The sequence below is a fragment of the Gordionus sp. m RMFG-2023 genome, chromosome 1 (genome assembly GCF_954871325.1).
Source record: "Gordionus sp. m RMFG-2023 chromosome 1, tfGorSpeb1-WG-v2, whole genome shotgun sequence".
Classification (NCBI taxonomy): domain Eukaryota; kingdom Metazoa; phylum Nematomorpha; class Gordioida; order Chordodea; family Parachordodidae; genus Gordionus; species Gordionus sp. m RMFG-2023.
Window position 1 is genome coordinate 19,420,337 of NC_088775.1, and position 19,670 is coordinate 19,440,006.

Genomic DNA, 19,670 nt, shown 5'->3' on the forward strand with positions numbered 1-19,670 from the left:
CCCATGTAATGATGATATTACAAAAGGATTTGTTAAAATGATTGAACCAGACGAGATAATATGGAACCAAGAATATGCTGACCATAAAAAATCATTCATGTTAAGGAACATTTATCTATTGACTCCAGGTATAGATATATAAGAATATTTAAAAAATAATTCAATTAAGCTTAGATTTGCAATCCCCTGGATGTCTAATCGATCAAAAAAGGCACCTTTTCGGCCGACCCCTTTTAAAATTGTTAAAAATTTCTGGAATTATTTAGATAAAAGAATGAGAAAGCCGTTTATTTTAGCTCGCTAGCACACCTGGTTCTCGAGATATAGGGGCTCAAAGGTACAAAAAAGAGCCACTTTGGAATCTGTAAATTTTTAAAATGCTTATATCTTAAAAACTATTTATAGTAAAAAAAATTATAATATATCATTTTGTAGGTAAAGAAATTCTCTAATGGGCTAACAAAGAATAATAAATATTGGCGCCATTATAAGCTTTTAACATCCGGTTTATTTAAATTGCTTTACCTGTTTTTTTAAGCAAAATAGTGAGTTTGTTTTCGATTTTTTTTTTGCTTTTTATTTAGACACCTTTTATATATATATATACGATGTCAAAACCTTGGCGACGCTATCGACTTTTCCATAATATACATTTTTACCAAAAATTGAAGAACGCTAATGGTTGAAAAATATTATTCTTAAGGAAAATAAAAATATTGATACGTTTATAAGAATTGTGATAAAATTTTCCAGTTCTGCCCTCCTTCCCCCCCCCCTCCCACTATCCTTAAAATGTTATACATTTTTTAGATCTCTACTTTGCTACTATAGCGAGCGAATGACTCATTAGCTCGATAATATAAAACAGCTGCAGTAAAATGAATATTTTATTAGGCATATATTCGATTATATTTTACAAAATAAATTGTTTAAAACGATCTCTCTTTCTGCGAAATAATTTTAACCTGTCCGTTCAGATTAATTTTATAGTGTCTACCAATAACAATCTAGATCTGGAGAGTGCAAAAACATGTATTCTAGGAGTAGATCAATTAAAATTTTATTATATATCACAGATGGAAGTACCAAATATTAAAATGTTGCAACCCATTTAATCTACAGAGACATGCTTATTATCGCGAGAATCTAAGAAAGATTCTACCCTGGATGACCCAAAAAAATTTACCATTCAATTTAGATATGTTAATATGCTCTTCATAACGACAAAAATTAGCAAACATTCCTTATATTTCAAATAACAATGTAGATATTGATTCTCCCCTTTATATAATTAATCAAGAGGCTATTGATAACATTAATATATCCCTACAATCAAATGGGGAATCTCTCATTAAAAGAAAACGCTTATGTGAAAAGAAATATTCGAAGAAAAAAATATCTAGAGTAAAAAAAGTTTTAACGACTAAAATTATACCATTATCTTCATCAAATGATGAAAAATTTGATGAAATTGTAGATACCTTAAAAATTAAAAAAATTATATGAAGGATATTTATTATTGAAAATTTGTTACATTATTAAGTGTCTCTGCTCCTCAGTTAATTAGTATATTTAATAGAAAATCGAAATTTTTTAGTATAAAAAGTGAAAATATCTGGTTATTGATAAGTTAGTAGCAAAATTTTAACCATAATCCGTAATTTCATAAAGTGCCATCTATTTTTTATCAATTTTTGGAGTCGATAGCGTCGCCAAGATTTTGATATTTAATACATATTTAGCAAAGGTGTCTAAATAAAGAAAATTCGAAAACAAACTCACTATTTTGCTTAAAAATACAGGTAAAGCAATTTAGGTAAACCGGATGTTAAAAGCTTATAATGGCGCCTATTCTTTGTTAGCCCATTAGAGAATTTCTTTACCTACAAAATGATATATTATAATTTTTTTTACTATAAATAGTTTTTGAGATATAAGCATTTTTAAAATTTTACAGATTCCAAAGTGGCTCTCTTTTGTTTGAGCCCCTATATCTCGAGAACCAGGTGTGCTAGCGAGCTAAAATAAACGGCTTTCTCATTCTTTTACCTATCTAAATAATTCCAGAAATTTTTAACAATTTTAAAAGGGGTCGGCCGAATCGTGATCGATTTGACGTGGAATGGCCCACCAGCGCTTTATGTCTAAGGAAAAGATTGAAAAATTTTAAAGATCATTAAATAAGGAGAAAGTAGGGAGGCCATCAGGATCAAAATGTGGCAAGCATGAATACAAATATATAAATTTTATGCAACGGACTGTTGCGGATAGATCAACATCTGGCAATTTAGATGTTGTGTCACCCTCAAACATGATAAAACCTAAAATACCAAGTGATATTAACAGGTTAATAAATGTATTAGAAGAAAACCCATCTAAGATACAGTAAAACTTATTTTTATCTAAAATTTATTTGGACATTTTATGGATAGCCTTGTAGAGGATGCATAAACCTTAAGTTTAGACAACCAACTCTAGTTTAAAACTTGAGGTTTTAAAATATATGCATCAACTAAAGACAAATGGTACTTTAGCAACACCTACAAATGAATCTGCATTAAACATTTAATAGCATTATAATTATTTATTTATTATAAATTTATATAGCAAAGATGTTTTTGTATTTTAAAAGTGATATTTTGTTATAACATTAACATGTGGTATTTATGTATTTTAAGTTCATAAGTGATATTAATCCTGAACTATATGCTTATTGTGCAGAGTATACATCAGTAATTAAATACCTTATTGTTAAATAATGGAATTGATTTTTTATATTAGACTTTCATATCTTAAGTAACATAATCTTTTAACTAATTAGGTTTTGACTTAATTCTTATTGGTCTAGTAATTGGTGTTACATTTTCATTCTTATTTACGTCCACTTCCCTCCTTCAAAGAATTCTTAGGTTGAGAGTCGATGTATATAAATGTATTATAGCATTTTCTTTTTCTTAACTGTTCCAAATGTCTCCTAGTCAGAGTTGGGCAGTTCCGCGAATACTTGTATCTAAGATACAAGATCCTTTTGTAATTTGTACTCAGTATCTTATCGACATTTTAATAAGATACTAGTATCTGTATCTAAGATCCTTTATTTTGAAAAGAATCTTGTATCTTTTTCTTTAAAAAGATACAGATTCTTTTTAATACTCATATTTAAAACATTTACATATCACACAATGTAACTTTATTTTCTTCGTGAGGTCTTGTATTATTTATTTTATTTTTTCCCGCTATATTTTAAATATATTGATATCCAAAATTAGTTGAAAATTTTAGGTCACAAAGATAGATAGATTAAAAATAACCCAAAACTAAATAAGTAAAGGATATATTATATATGTGATATTTTTTAATTTGTAGAATGTTTAACATTCATGGTAGTGAAGATGAAATCTCCTGAATCAAATCCGAATCTTAAAATTTTAGATAGAAAATTATATAAAGTAATTCATGCGAAAAAGGACAAGGTACAAACTGAATGTCAAAATTGCACTAGTAAAAAAGTTATTAAAGGTTCAACAAACTCCTCTACAAACTTTGTTAAACATATTAAAGTATATTATACATTTTTATTTTATAATTATTAACATAATAGCTGCAAGCTTGAGTTGAGTTGTGTATAGAAGGTGATAAATTATTATCGATGTTAACTAAAACTCTCAATTAGAATTATTATTATATTGGAATCTAAATAAAGAAAGAATAAAATATATTTAAATAAATTAGGATAACAAATATATAATATAACAAAGAATAAAAAAACCTTTACGACTATAGAAAATCACTTTATTCGTTAAAGAATCCAAATTATATTAAAAAAATTTAATAATCATATGTCTTTTATTTCACTTTTTAAAGCGATATATATAATAATTGTTTTACAATTAATTTGAATATATGAAAATATATAAAATAATATGTTAATTTTAAGTTCATTTACAAAAAATAATTCCCCCCAAAAAAATATTATATTTGTTTTCAGTTAATTTATGAATAATAACTTCCAAAAATTAACATTCTAATTTCTCAAAATGTATTTGCATATACAACACCTCTTTCCTTTAGATCTCCCTTGTCCACGTAGTGTTCGATGATTCTACCATATTTCGCACTGGTAAATTAGTATTATTATTCGCGGTCAACTCTACACTTGGACAATTTCGTAACTTGTGTCCTCCCCCGCAAGCCCAACATTCCAGAATCCTCGTTATCCCATAAGGTGCTAACCTTCGATCAAATCTTGTTCTTCTCGGCATCTCTTGTAACCAATCCCCATATCTTTGTTGTGCCTCATTTCTAGCTGCCTCTATCCATCTATTAATAAGTTAAGAAAAGAAACCTTAGGTGTAATATATTCAGGTCATCAAGGCATAGAGAGAATGAAAAATAAAGCAAGAGAATACATTTGGTGGCCTAGAATGAATAAGGAAATAGAAGAATTAGCTAAGAGCTGCGAAACGTGTAATATGTGTGCTAATTTACCGGCAAGGGATAAGGAAGATAAATGGCCAGAGACAAATGTGCCATGTGAAAGAATACACGTAGATTTTTTAGAATTTGAAAGGAAAAAGTACTTTATTATGGTAGATTCTGGTACAAAATGGATAGATTGTCAACAGGTATTTGGCCTATCTTCAAAAGTAGCGTTGAATAAGTTAAAAGAGTTTGTAAGTAAATATGGATTAATGAAGACATTAGTATCTGATGGTGGTCCAGCATTTAGAGGCAAGGCATTTGATAACTTTTGTGATAGGTGGAAGATTGAACATGTATTATCCCAACATATTATCCAAGAAGTAATGGACGAGCAGAACGAATTGAAAAAAGAAAAATATGGAGAAGGAAAATGGTGGTTATTATTATTAGCATACATTAATACTAAGAATAGCAAGGGGAATTCGCCAGCAGAGATGTTTTTAGGTAGAAAAACAAGAACTGAATTAGATTTTTTGAAAGAAAAAATAAAGCTAAAAGATAATACATATGAGGAGAAAATTAAAGCTGGAAGTTTGGTATGGATTCTTCTGTTTGAGAGTACAGTTAAATGGGGGAAAGGTATAGTAAGCAAGAATATAGGAAGAAAAAAAGTAGAAGGAGAAATTGAAGGACAAGAAGGTACATATACAAGACACCTGAAACAAATAAGGCGTAGAAAGATTCATAATTTATAAATGAATAAAAGGTAAGTGGAGAAAATATAATGAAATATAGATAATTAAGAGTTGAGGAATATATATATATATGTTTATAAAGTAATTTATTTAGATGGCATCATACGTCAGAGTAGGGAATAAGATCATAAAGATGGAGATAAGAGAAGTAGACGGATCGGCGGAATCTAATAGATGGATAGAGGCAGCTAGAAATGAGGCACAACAAAGATATGGGGATTGGTTACAAGAAATGCCGAGAAGAACAAGATTTGATCGAAGGTTAGCACCTTATGGGATAACGAGGAGACTGGAATGTTGGGCTTGCGGGAGAGGACACAAGTTACGATATTGTCCAAGTGTAGAGTTGACCGCGAATAATAATACAAATTTACCAGTGCGAAATATGGTAGAATCATTGAACACTACGGGGACAAGGGAAATCTAAAGGAGGGAGGTGTTGTATATGCAAATACATTTTGAGAAATTAGAATGTTAATTTTTGGAAGTTATTATTCATAAATAAACTGAAAACGAATATAATATTTTTTTGGGGGGAATTATTTTTTGTAAATGAACTTAAAATTAACATAATATTATTTTATATATTTTCATATATTCAAATTAATTGTAAAAGAATTATTATATATATCGCTTTAAAAAGTGAAATAAGACACATAATATTATTATTAATTTTTTTTAATATAATTTGGATTCTTTATCGAATAAAGGGATTTTCTATAGTCGTAAAGTTTTTTATTCTTTGTTATATTATATATATGTTTATCCTAAATTATTTAAATATATTTTATTCTTTATTTATTTAGATTCCAATATAATAATAATTCTAATTGAGAGTTTTAGTTAACATCGATAATAATTTAATCAACTCCTATACCCAACTTCAACTCAAGCTTGCAGCCACCTGCAACAATAAGATTTTAAAATTTTATTCATAATCATAAACTATAAATACTAATTATCAAATAAAAATAAAATTATGAGAATAAAATTAAAAAATAAAATAAATTAAAAGATTAAAAATTATGTTAGAAAAATCATAATTTCGTTGTTTCGTTTTTCAGTAGATTTAAATATTACTTCGTTTTTCTTGATTTTGTTTAAAAGTAGATTTGAATATTAAAACACATATTACAACAATTATAATGATCAGTTATAGTTTATATATTCAATTGCAATTCTAAATGTATATAAAATATTTTGTTAAATCACTTTTATATAATAAGTAATAACAATAATCTATATACATAATAAGTAATAACAATAATCTATATACATAATAAGTAATAAACAATTATATTATGAAATTTGAGATAAATATTTAAAATAATATTATTAATTATATCGAAGATTTTTTTTTAGAAATACCAATATTTCCAATTTATCAGAGGTCAGCTTGTGGCGATAGTAACTATCAATATCATACTAAAAAAGATTCTGAAGAGATTATCGCACACTTTTATAAACAGAATGCGCAAAAAAAAATAACAATATGGCAGAATGTTTATTAATTAATATTATTATTAAAATATACATAAAAATGGATTTCGATTTTATTTATAAAAATAAATGATTTTAGATATAACTTTTTTTAAAAATTTTATTTTTGTTAAAGAAGCCATTTTATATCGGATCAAATTTTATAATATTGGCCGATAACCGATATTTTAAAATGGGCGAAATATTGGCCCGATCCGATAAAAAATATCGGCACATCCCTAAAATTATTTTGGCAAGTATTAGAGGAAATATTTAAGCTACAAATGATATATAACATTAGATAATTTTAAAAGGCTCTTAATAAAATAATTATAATAAGGTAGAATTTAACTTTATTAGTTACTTTTATTTATTTATGATATGAGTAAAATTACATTACAGTATTTATTTATAAAATTTAATCAATTTAAAATGAATTAAAGAAAATTGTTATGTATTTAATAATTAAATAATATAATGTTGTACATTATTTTCATATTTTTTATATATAATTAATGATTTTGCAAGAAATATTTAGAAAAAATTTGAAAAGAGATTTAAATGATATTTATATATATGATATTACAAAAGCAAGAATTAATAAGTAATATTAGAAAATAAAACTAATTTAAAAAATACATAAGTATCACAAACAAGTAATGATAAATACTTATTAAAGATAATGAATAAAATAAAACTAGTATAATTTTTTTAGAGATGCCAATTAGCCATATACTCCGAATATAAGCTATATTTAAAACAACACAGAAAAAACCTGCAAATTCTAATAAATCCTTTGATTTAATTTTTTTTCTTCTTATTTCCCTGTTTAAGCTATTAATGGGCAAAAACTAATATTAAAATCCCTGATTATTATAATTAATTCATCAATAAATATGTATTAATTATTGCAAATATTCATTCTTCTTCACAAATAAATAATTAAAACTGTATTTTATAAACTATTCTAATTTAATTGGTAATGATAATTTAAAAGTATTTTGTCTTGTATTTAAGATACTCTAATTTAGTAAAAGATACAAGTATCTTTTATCTTGTATCTTTTTGATATTTTGAAAAAGATACTAGTATCTGTATCTAAGATTCATTTTTTTATAAAGAATCTGTATCTAGATTCTTTTTCCGGAGGACCTGCCCAACTCTGCTCCTTGTAATGCCTTTATCTGTATTAACTTGGAACGTATGGTGAGGACGTTTAATTTAAGGCACATATGAAAAGAAATATTAAGATTGATTTAGATACTTCACTCGACAAATTCTTATTCAACTACAGAAATACACCAAATGATACAACAGGAGTTACACCTTCTAAAAGAACGTTTAATCGTGATATTAAAACTAAATGGGACTTATTAAAACCGATAGAAGAAAAGGAAATTAGAGTTGATAAAACGTTACCATTTAATAGAACTTTTAAAATAGGGGATTTTGTGTGGTATAAAGTACAAGGAAATGATAAATGGGACAATCACATTGAAGGAAAGTGACACCATGTTCCAAGTTATAACAGATAAAGGCATTACAAGGAGACATTTGGAGCAGTTAAGAAAAAGAAAATGCTATAATACATTCATATACCACGACTCTCAACCTAAGAATTCTTTAAAGGAGGGAAGTGTGGACGTAAATAAAAATGAAACACCAATAACTTAACCAATAAGAATTAAGTCAAAACCTAATTATTTAAAAGATTATGTTACTTAAGATATTAAAATCAAATATAAAAAAACACAAAAAAATAAATTAAACAGTAAAATATAATATAATAATCTTGTTAATTTATTATTCCAATATCTAATTATTCCAAATTCTATACATCATTCCGATTATTCATATATTCCAATATCCTACTTGATAATAATAATTTTACAACTGATTGGTAATAATAACAATCTTGACAATTGATAATGATAACGACGGAGCACGACGACAAGCCAACGTACTCAAATCGATGTAAAAAAACCAAAGCACAACTAAAAAACGATGTTAACAAACCAACGTTTTAGAATCAAGCCAACGATAACGCATAATGGGTGCTACTACGAAAACAGTCAAAAAAACAGACCATTTAAACAACAAGCTCTCACATCTCAGAAGAGGGAGATTGTTAAATAATATTTATTTATTTTTTATATTTGTATTTAAATTTGTATTGATATTTTATATAACTTTATTTGAATATAACCTTATTTAATTTTGATGATAACTTACGATTATTTTAGCTTGTAACCTTGCTTTTGTTTAATACTTTTTATTTTTTTGTTTAATCAAATTTGTATTTAATATGAAAGATATATACCTTATTTTTGATAATAGATTTTTAGTTTTTTTTAGATTATTGTAAAAATATAAAAGCTCAATAAACGCAATTTCTTACTTTTATTTTGTTAACATTTTGCACTATATTAACACTTATATATAAATAATTGCTAATGAACTATATTTATTTAACCTTAAGGTAACAAACAATCTGTCTTCAGCATCAATTTGCTTGTTACAATTAGTAATTTTTGGATTTATATCATCATATATTAGCCCGAAAATATATAAAAAGATTGATCTTCTCATTCTTATATAATTATAAAATTGGGAATTCATCAAATCCCCTATTATATTAATATATTCAGGAAAAATTTTTTTTAACAAATATTTGAGATGTCTTGCACATATTCCTTCCTTTATTTCTCAGTAAATATAAGGCAAGTTTTTTTTTGTTTTAAATTTAGAAGTTTCATATAGGAAAAATAGAAATTAACGCTTCAATTTAAACATAGCTGCGTTTACGTTTTTTTATTTGCGTTTTGAAACGCTATGAAAAGTTCAATTTGTGCGCAATATTAGAAATTTTTTCTGGATTCGTTAAAATTATTTATAAGGATTTTTTTTTTACAAAATACCACAATAAATATTTTTGATAATTATAACGATGTAAAAAATGTTTTTCTAAAATATAATAATACTCCTCTTCTTTTTAGTGATCCAGCTGAGCGCTTGTTTGTATCGTTAACCAGTTAGGCTAGTGGCTGTTAGTGTTGTTAAACGGCTCGATTTGAACCGATTTTTAAAAACGGTTAATTCAACATTATAGCCAGGAAAATATTGTCTAAGCGTCGAGATTTCACCAATAAATGTTCAATCCTATGTGCCATCTATGAGCAAAATCTTTGGGCTTGTAAAATATTTTTCTGGATAAAAAATTGAGTTATGAGCCGTTTAGCAACACTAGTGACTATTAGCCAGCCTCATATGTAATAAATTTGTTACTTTTAAAAGCAAATTGAAGTTGCAGGACTTCAGTTACGGGTAGTATATTTGGAGATACCTCGTTAGATAGCCCTTGGGATCGAGTATGGGTCATAATAATATTAAACAGTGTTTTATCTTACATATTTGGGGATAAAACCTACCCACTATATTTTTAGGAACTCAAATTCAGGATAATCTCCGAGACATAAATATCTAATTTATAATTACTGAATATGTCCTCGTAACAATGCATCTCTGAATTAAAGAATGATGCATAAAAAATTTATAATCTTTTATTTGTTAAATATGGTATTCCATTTTTATTTTAATCTAGTTTTTTTATCCCTCTTTTCTTTAGTCTTAAATATACTTAAATTAAAAATTGTTTTTTATTCCTCTTTTGTTTTGTTTTAAATATATAAAATGAAATATAGTACTTTAAGGTCCCTCTTTTGTTTGATTTAATATGGTTTTTGTGTTTTCTTTTAATCAGTGATTTTCTAACTTTTGAATTCTTTATTAAGGTATCTTGGCCAGGCCTAAAAATTATTTTAAAAAATGCCCAGGATGGCTGGGCCATATATCATAAAACCAAATATTTTAAATCACCATTGGGTCCATGTCAAATCGACCAAAAAGAGATTTTCGGACGATCATCTCAAAAATGAATGAAACTTGGCATGTTAGTTATTTATGTTGTAAATGTTAATAAAATCAAAATTTTAAAGTGCTAACTCAATCAGATCCAAAGATATACGCCTTCAAAGTCGAAAATCGCGAAGTGCCTGATTTCATTAAATCTTGTTATTTTAAAAAATATTAAAGATAGAGTTACAAATTATATATCATTTTATAGCCCTTAAAATTTTACGTTGGAAAATATAAAAAAAAATTAAAAAATTTCAAGTGTTATCTTATTTCCGGTAAAAATAAAAAATTAACATTGTTAGGAAGGGATTTTTTTGGGTGTTAATATTCACTAAAGATGTTTGTTACCTTTATATTAAACAATAAAAAAATCTCGATAACCATTTTTGTTTTTTTAATTTTATTTGAATTTTTATTATTTATATAAATAAAAAAATGTAATATAGATGGCGTTATATTATAAAATTTTTATAATATATAATTTTTAATAAAAATATAAATTGTATTGTTATTAAAATTAAAAAATCAATTGAGTATAACCAAGAATGATGTCCTGAGGCGATATGTAAGCAGGCAGCCCATACAGATATTTTTATTAATTGACGCTATATTGTAAAATAAACATATTTTAAAATTTTATATTTCAAATTATTATAATCTTGATAGAAATTCCTAAGGCCATAATTTGTAGACATATCCTTTCATTGTTGTGGGTCTACTAGTGTTGTTAATTAGTCGTGTTCTTTACCTACGACTAATAGTCTTAGTCATGGAAATTGACTAAAAACTTTAGTCGACTAAAACGACTAATATAGTCGACTAAAAAGACTAATATAGTCGACTAAAAAGACTAATATAGTCGACTAAAACAACTAATTTAGTCGACTAAAACGACTAATTTAGTCGACTAAGTTTATCTATTTAGTCAGCATATAGGTAAAAATATATATTGTGAACATATTAAGTTAAAATTTATGTGAGAAAAGTGACAATTGTCATAATCGTTATTTTTGAACTTATTCAAAGCAAATAGGTAAAAATATATATTGTAAACATGTTAAGTTAAAATTTTAGTGAAGATACCACAGAAAAGTCACAATTGTAATAATCGTTATTTTTGAACTTTTTTAAAGTAAAGAGGTAATATATATTGTAAAGATGTTAAAATAAAATTTCAGTGAAGATGTACCATAGAAAAGTGACAATTGTTATAATCGTTATTTTTTAACTTTTTTTAAAGTAAATAGGTAAAAATATATATTGTAAATATGTTAAAATAAAATTTAGTGAAGATGTACCATAGAAAAGTGACAATTGTCATAATCGTTATTTTTTAACTTTTTTGAATTTTTTCAAAGCAAATAGGCAAAAATATAAATTGTAAACATGTTAAGTTAAAATTTTAGTGAAGATACTACAGAAAAGTCACAACATCATAATCGTTATTTTTGAACTTTTTTGAATTTTTTTAAAGTAAATAGGTAAGAATATATATTGTAAAGATGTTAAAATAAAATTTCAGTGAAGATGTACCATAGAAGAGTGACAATTGTCATAATCGTTATTTTTTAACTTTTTTGAATTTTTTCAAAGCAAAAGGAAAAATATATATTGTAAACATGTTAAGTTAAAATTTTAGTGAAGATACCACAGAAATGTCACAATTTTCATAATCGTTATTTTTGAACTTTTTTTAAAGTAAATAGGTAAAAATATATATTGTAAAGATGTTAAAATAAAATTTCAGTGAAGATGTACCATAGAAAAGTGACAATTGTCATAATCGTTATTTTTTAACTTTTTAAAATTTTTATAAAGTAAATAGGTAAAAATATATATTGTAAAGATGTTAAAATAAAATTTCAGTGAAGATGTACCATAGAAAAGTGACAATTGTCATAATCGTTATTTTTTAACTTTTTAAAATTTTTATAAAGTAAATAGGTAAAAATATATATTGTAAAGATGTTAAAATAAAATTTCAGTGAAGATGTACCATAGAAAAGTGACAATTGTCATAATCGTTATTTTTTAACTTTTTAAAATTTTTATAAAGTAAATAGGTAAAAATATATATTGTAAAGATGTTAAAATAAAATTTCAGTGAAGATGTACCATAGAAGAGTGACAATTGTCATAACCGTTATTTTTTAACCTTTTTGAATTTTTTTAAAACAAATAGGTAAAAATATGTATTGTAAAGATGTTAAAATAAAATTTCAGTGAAGATGTACCATAGAAAAATGACAATTGTCATAATATTTACTTTTCAACTTTTTTGCTGAAACGAGCTGACTTTAGCCTATGCCCGTTATTATTAACTGCCATAATTGACGTGTATGGTTTAGCAAACCTCGCTAGCTCTAAATTGACAAATCATGATTGAAATAATATCTAGATTTGATAAATACTCATAAAACTTATTAAAATTATAGAAGTGTTTAAACTAAATAAAATATATTAATTATCATATATTTTAATAAAAATTAAAATTCTGCATGTAAAAATCTTTTGAAAATTTCACAAAATTTTATTTCTAAATAAAATTTTTAGCAATCATTTACTAATGAAAACTATATTAGGATAAAATCAGGGTTTAACATTTGCTCAAAATTCAAAAATCTTCACAGATCGTTGCTCTTTTGAAGATCAAAAAATGCGAAGATTTTTTCGCTAAAAAAAATTTTGAGCTTGCTCAAAGAAGATTTTTGAGCAAAATAAAAAATATTTTTTGTAAAAAAATCTTCTATAATTTTGAGAAAATATTTTGAGTTTGTAAGGAAATCTTTATTAAAATATTTTTGAAATTTTGATCTTAAAATTTTTTGGTAAATTCTTTAAAAATAAAATTTTTGATATATATTTTTTTTTATTTTATTATGTTAATGAAAATATTTTTTTTGAATAGGTTGTAAATGTGAGAATTGGTCATAATACCGACTCGACTGCATTTTTTTTAATATTTGGAATAAGTAATAATGATTATTTTAAAAATGTAATGTCATAATTTTAATGTTTTATATTTAATGTAAACTATAAAAGTGACAATTGTCATAATACTCATCTCAGAACCTTTAAAAATAATTATAATTAAAAAAGGCTAGTTGAGCATGTTTTGAGATGGTTTCAGTGATTGTAAAGCATATAAAGGTGACAATTGTCATAATACTTATTTCACATATGTTTTAATTGGAAATAGAGAAAAATGATTATTTCAAACATGAATTAATATAATGTGTAAACTATAAAAGTGACAATTGTCATAATATTCATAAGAGAACCTATAAAAATAATTTTATTTTTAGGTATTAAATAGGCGAGAAAAAATTTTTTGAGCATGTTTCGAGATGGTTTTAATGATTGTAAAAATTGTCACAATCGTTATTTTTAAACTTTTTTAAAGCAAGTGGATAAAAATTTATTAAATATAAAATTAAATGTGGATGTACCATAGAGCAGTGACAATTGTCATAATCGTTATTTTTGAACTTTTTTGAATTTTTTTGAAGCAACAGAGTAAAATAATAAATTGTAAACATGTTAAATTGAAATTTAAATGTGGATGTACCATAGAAAAGTGACAATTGTCATAATCGTTATTTTTAATCTTTTTTGAATTTTTTTGAAGCAAAAGGGTAAAATTATATATTTGTAAACATGTTAAATAAAAATTTCAGTGAAGATGTACCATGGAAATGTGACAATTATCATAATTGTTATCTTTGAACTTTTTTGAGTTTTTTTAAAGCAAATAGGTAAAAATATATATTGTAAACCTGTTAAATTAAAATTTCAGTAAATATGTACCATAGAAAAGTGACAATTGTCATAATCGTTATTTTTAATCTTTTTTGATTTTTTTTTAAGAAATTATATATTGTAAACTTATTAAATTAAAATTTCACTGAAGATCTACCATAGAAAAGTGAAAATTGTCTTAATCGTCATTTTTAATCCCTTTTAAATTTTTTTGAACTTACAGGGTAAAATAATAAATTGTAAACTTGTTAAATTTAAATGTGGATGTACTATAGATAAGTGACAATTGTCATAATGGCCATTTTTAATCTTTTTTGAATTTTTTTGAAGCAAAAGGGTAAAATAATAAATTATAAACATGATAAATTAAAATTTAAATGAGGATGTACCATAGAAATGTGACAATTGTCATAAACGTTTATTTTAATCTTTTTTTAATTTTTTTTAAGCAAAAGGGTAAAATTATATATTGTAAACATGTTAAATTAAAATTTCAGTGGAGATCTACCATAGAAAAGTGACAATTGTCATAATCGTTATTTTTAATCTTTTTTGAATTATTTTGAAGCAAAAATATAAAATTATATATTGTAAACATGTTAAATTAAAATTTAAATGAGGATGTACCATAGAAAAATGACAATTGTCATAATCATTATGATCATTTTAGAATTTATTTGCTGAAACGAGCAGGTTTTTAGCTGAAGCCCGTCCATGGGCGGCCTAGCTTAATAATTTTAAAAAGTGCGTGCGAATCGGTTACAAAATTTTAACAATTAGCGGGCTAAAAAATTTTAACTTTAGTTTATTATTTAAAATCTATTAGGTAAACATTAAAAAGAATCTATGAATATAATTCCCAGGAAATAAAATTCCCATTTTTTAAGATATTAATAATTACAAAATTAGTAAAATAGTCACTATCTCCAGGTCTCTTAAATCTTTCTACATCTACATGTTGGTACCAATTAACATTATATTGTTTATTATATATAATCTTTTAGATTTTTCCTCACAGGAAGAACCATCTTATTCTCAAAATATTTCAAATTCAGTTTTATTTGGTATAACAAATAATTCTTAACCCAATCAAATAAATTTTTCTACAATAAACTCTGATACCTATCATAAACCACAAAAGAAATATAGCAATTGGAGTCAGGAAAAAATTGCAATAGCCATAAACAGAATAAGAGGCCATCCGTCAAACTCCCTCCTTCAAGGGGGAAAACGTATCGGTTTTGGGTACCATTACAGCAATGAAAATTAAAAAAAAATTTGAATTCAATTTTATAAAAAAAAAATTATATAATACTTTTTTTCAATCTGGTGCCGCCTCGCTGGCACCAGCAAATTTCATTTTTTTGAAATATTTTATTTTCTTTAATTCATAAGGCAAAACATTAAAAAAATAAATAAAGGAGGGAGAGAGAGACAATGGGAAAAACGAAAAGAAAAGAAAATGCATTTTTTATATCTTCATTTAACATTTGATTTTTTATAAATATAAATAAAAAAAACATTAAATAAATGTATCCCATCCAAATTTATAAATGGGGGTTTTATTTGGCCTCAATAAAACAATTATTTTATTCATTTTTTTTGTTTTATATAACATTAATTCCTGATTTTTTATTTCAAAATATAATAAACAAGTGAAAATAAAAATTAAAGGAAAAAACAAGAAAGTTAAAATTAAAAATTACAAAATTTTTTTTTTATATAATGCAAAATAAAAAAAATCTCAAAGATATTCTAAAGGAGCCATTTTTAATCGATTCTTCTGAAAATTTAGCGACGTGCAGCATGTGTGACAAAAAGATGAAGTCAATACCATGTAAAATAAATTATTTAATGTATTTTTCAATATATTTTTCTAGCAAATCTTAAAAGACACATAACCTCTCAACACCCAAACATAATGAAAGCAGATGAATCTAATAGTGATTCGTCCTTCAATGCTAGAAATACAGCAAAAGAAAAATTCCCAAAAATTAAGATCGATAAATCTAAAGTAATTAATATTTAAATAAAGAATAAATAATTATTTTTTAGGTTTTTGAATGTATAGTATGGTTGATTACAATTAAATTGATAAAATCTCACAAATATAAAAGATTATTTATAATGGACAAAGTTTCGAAACCCACGCTAGATACTGTTACTAGGTGGTGGAATAGTACTTATCTAATGATGAAAAATCTAATGGATAATAAAACCTTTTATACTAAAATGGGTGAATTATACACAGAAACTTTTATTAGTTTCGATTTATGGGATATTATCCTATTAGGTACATCAGTCCTTTTCCCATTATGCAAATTCACAATGAAATTACAAAAAAGTAATATTGTAATAGGTGATTTTTTTGCTTCATGGCTAGAATGCAAATGGAGCTGGAGGAAATGGATAATAATTTATCTAAAAGTATGTTGGAATGTTTACATTAGAGAAAGCTATCTTTTTCAAAATGACGCATTTCGTAGTGCGATATATATGGATCCTAGATTCCATTATGAAAATGGAAAATATCCTTTGGAAGAAGATAAAATATTGGCCAGGGTAAATTAATAAATTTATAATATACATCTTTTTGTTTTAGGAACATATATTTGCAACTTGGAAACAATTGCAAGCTATTGACCCTCATGAAGAAAATACAACTTTAGTTATGCCTTCCACTAGTAATTATAAAAAAACAAAACTTGACCTTTACATTGAGCGTGATTGCAAGAAGGGACCTATATTTTATGAATTATGTAATAGCGATATCAAGCTAAAAATAAAATCGTTATTATACAACAAAAGATTGCCATCCTCACAAGATATTTTGCAATATTGGGTTTCAAGAAAACACCAAGATGCAGAATTATTTAAATTATCTCAAATAATTCTTGCTGCTCCTTGCACCCAGGTCTCAGTTGAGAGAGCATTTAGTGCATTGGCACTAACTGTAACCTCTCTAAGGACAAGATTAGACAAAGATATACTTGATGATATTTTAATTATAAAGCTTAATCGTACATTGTTAAATAATGTGATATTTTAAATAATTATTTATATAACCTATTTCATTATAAAGTTATTGTTTACATTGAAATTTTAATAAATAAAAATCATATATATGACTGATTTAGATTTTTTGTATGAATAGTATAATCAGAGGGGGGCGTATTTTACTAGATATATCCAAATAGTAGTTTCTAAGATCTAAAATTGATTTAAAAGATTAAAGAAAAAATATTTTTAAATTTGTTGTTCCCAAAAATATCATGTTTATATTGATGCATCTTTCTAGTTCAACTCCGTTCCGGTTGGCTCTAAAAATTTAACATATATGATACTATTATCATCTGCCTAGAGGTTTAAGTGTTTCCCAACAAGATCATATTAACCTAATTTAAAAATAATGGATATGACTATGAGTAATGTGATAATTTCAAAATATATATATTAAAATAATTTAAAAAGGGAGTTGAGAATTAGATATGTCACTTATCTATGGTACATATTCACTGAAATTTTAACTTAACATGTGTACAATTTATTATTTTACCCTTTAAGTTCAAAAAAATTAAATAAAAAATTAAAAATGATAATTGTCACTTTTCTATGGTAGATCTCCACTGAAATTTTAATTTAACATGTTTACAATATATAATTTTACCCTTTTGCTTAAAAAAAATTAAAAAAAGATTAAAATAAACGTTTATGACAATTGTCACATTTCTATGGTACATCCTCATTTAAATTTTAATTTATCATGTTTATAATTTATTATTTTACCCTTTTGCTTCAAAAAAATTCAAAAAAGATTAAAAATGGCCATTATGACAATTGTCACTTATCTATAGTACATCCACATTTAAATTTAACAAGTTTACAATTTATTATTTTACCCTGTAAGTTCAAAAAAATTTAAAAGGGATTAAAAATGACGATTAAGACAATTTTCACTTTTCTATGGTAGATCTTCAGTGAAATTTTAATTTAATAAGTTTACAATAAATAATTTCTTAAAAAAAAATCAAAAAAGATTAAAAATAACGATTATGACAATTGTCACTTTTCTATGGTACATATTTACTGAAATTTTAATTTAACAGGTTTACAATATATATTTTTACCTATTTGCTTTAAAAAAACTCAAAAAAGTTCAAAGATAACAATTATGATAATTGTCACATTTCCATGGTACATCTTCACTGAAATTTTTATTTAACATGTTTACAAATATATAATTTTACCCTTTTGCTTCAAAAAAATTCAAAAAAGATTAAAAATAACGATTATGACAATTGTCACTTTTCTATGGTACATCCACATTTAAATTTCAATTTAACATGTTTACAATTTATTATTTTACTCTGTTGCTTCAAAAAAATTCAAAAAAGTTCAAAAATAACGATTATGACAATTGTCACTGCTCTATGGTACATCCACATTTAATTTTATATTTAATAAATTTTTATCCACTTGCTTTAAAAAAGTTTAAAAATAACGATTGTGACAATTTTTACAATCATTAAAACCATCTCGAAACATGCTCAAAAAATTTTTTCTCGCCTATTTAATACCTAAAAATAAAATTATTTTTATAGGTTCTCTTATGAATATTATGACAATTGTCACTTTTATAGTTTACACATTATATTAATTCATGTTTGAAATAATCATTTTTCTCTATTTCCAATTAAAACATATGTGAAATAAGTATTATGACAATTGTCACCTTTATATGCTTTACAATCACTGAAACCATCTCAAAACATGCTCAACTAGCCTTTTTTAATTATAATTATTTTTAAAGGTTCTGAGATGAGTATTATGACAATTGTCACTTTTATAGTTTACATTAAATATAAAACATTAAAATTATGACATTACATTTTTAAAATAATCATTATTACTTATTCCAAATATTAAAAAAAATGCAGTCGAGTCGGTATTATGACCAATTCTCACATTTACAACCTATTCAAAAAAAATATTTTCATTAACATAATAAAATAAAAAAAATATATATCAAAAATTTTATTTTTAAAGAATTTACCAAAAAATTTTAAGATCAAAATTTCAAAAATATTTTAATAAGATTTCCTTACAAAAGATTTTATTTTATTATAAAATTCTCAAAATATTTTCTTAAAATTATAGAAGATTTTTTTACAAAAAATATTTTTTATTTTGCTCAAAAATCTTCTTTGAGCAAGCTCAAAATTTTTTTAGCGAAAAAATCTTCGCAAAAAATTGATCTTCAAAGATTTTTTCCTCAAAATTTTGGGCGAAAAAAATCTTCAAATTTTTATTTGAAGATTTTTGTAAAACCCTGATCGTTAC

General features: G+C 24.8%; 2 protein-coding genes across 4 annotated transcripts in view; one reads left to right on the forward strand and one right to left on the reverse strand.

The window, feature by feature from the left end:
• LOC135930984 (protein DGCR6-like) overlaps nucleotides 1-19,670 on the reverse strand; it is a 28,903-nt gene that overhangs the window by 5,801 nt on the left and 3,432 nt on the right. The window lies entirely within an intron of this gene.
• On the forward strand, nucleotides 16,033-17,421 carry LOC135930982 (uncharacterized). The gene is made up of 4 exons (XM_065467815.1): nucleotides 16,033-16,167; nucleotides 16,211-16,344; nucleotides 16,386-16,892; nucleotides 16,933-17,421. The coding sequence occupies exons 1-4, from the start codon at nucleotides 16,056-16,058 to the stop codon at nucleotides 17,377-17,379; spliced, it is 1,200 nt and encodes a 399-aa protein (XP_065323887.1). The 5' UTR covers nucleotides 16,033-16,055; the 3' UTR covers nucleotides 17,380-17,421.

What these genes read in the sequence shown, in the direction of transcription:
- LOC135930982 (XM_065467815.1), top strand. Translation starts at nt 16,056, where the DNA reads ATGCAAAATAAAAAAAATCTCAAAGATATTCTAAAGGAGCCATTTTTA. An exon ending in AAAGATGAAGTCAATACCAT is followed by an intron (nt 16,168 to 16,210) that starts GTAAAATAAATT and finishes ATATTTTTCTAG; the next exon opens with CAAATCTTAAAAGACACATA. An exon ending in AAGATAAAATATTGGCCAGG is followed by an intron (nt 16,893 to 16,932) that starts GTAAATTAATAA and finishes TTTTTGTTTTAG; the next exon opens with GAACATATATTTGCAACTTG.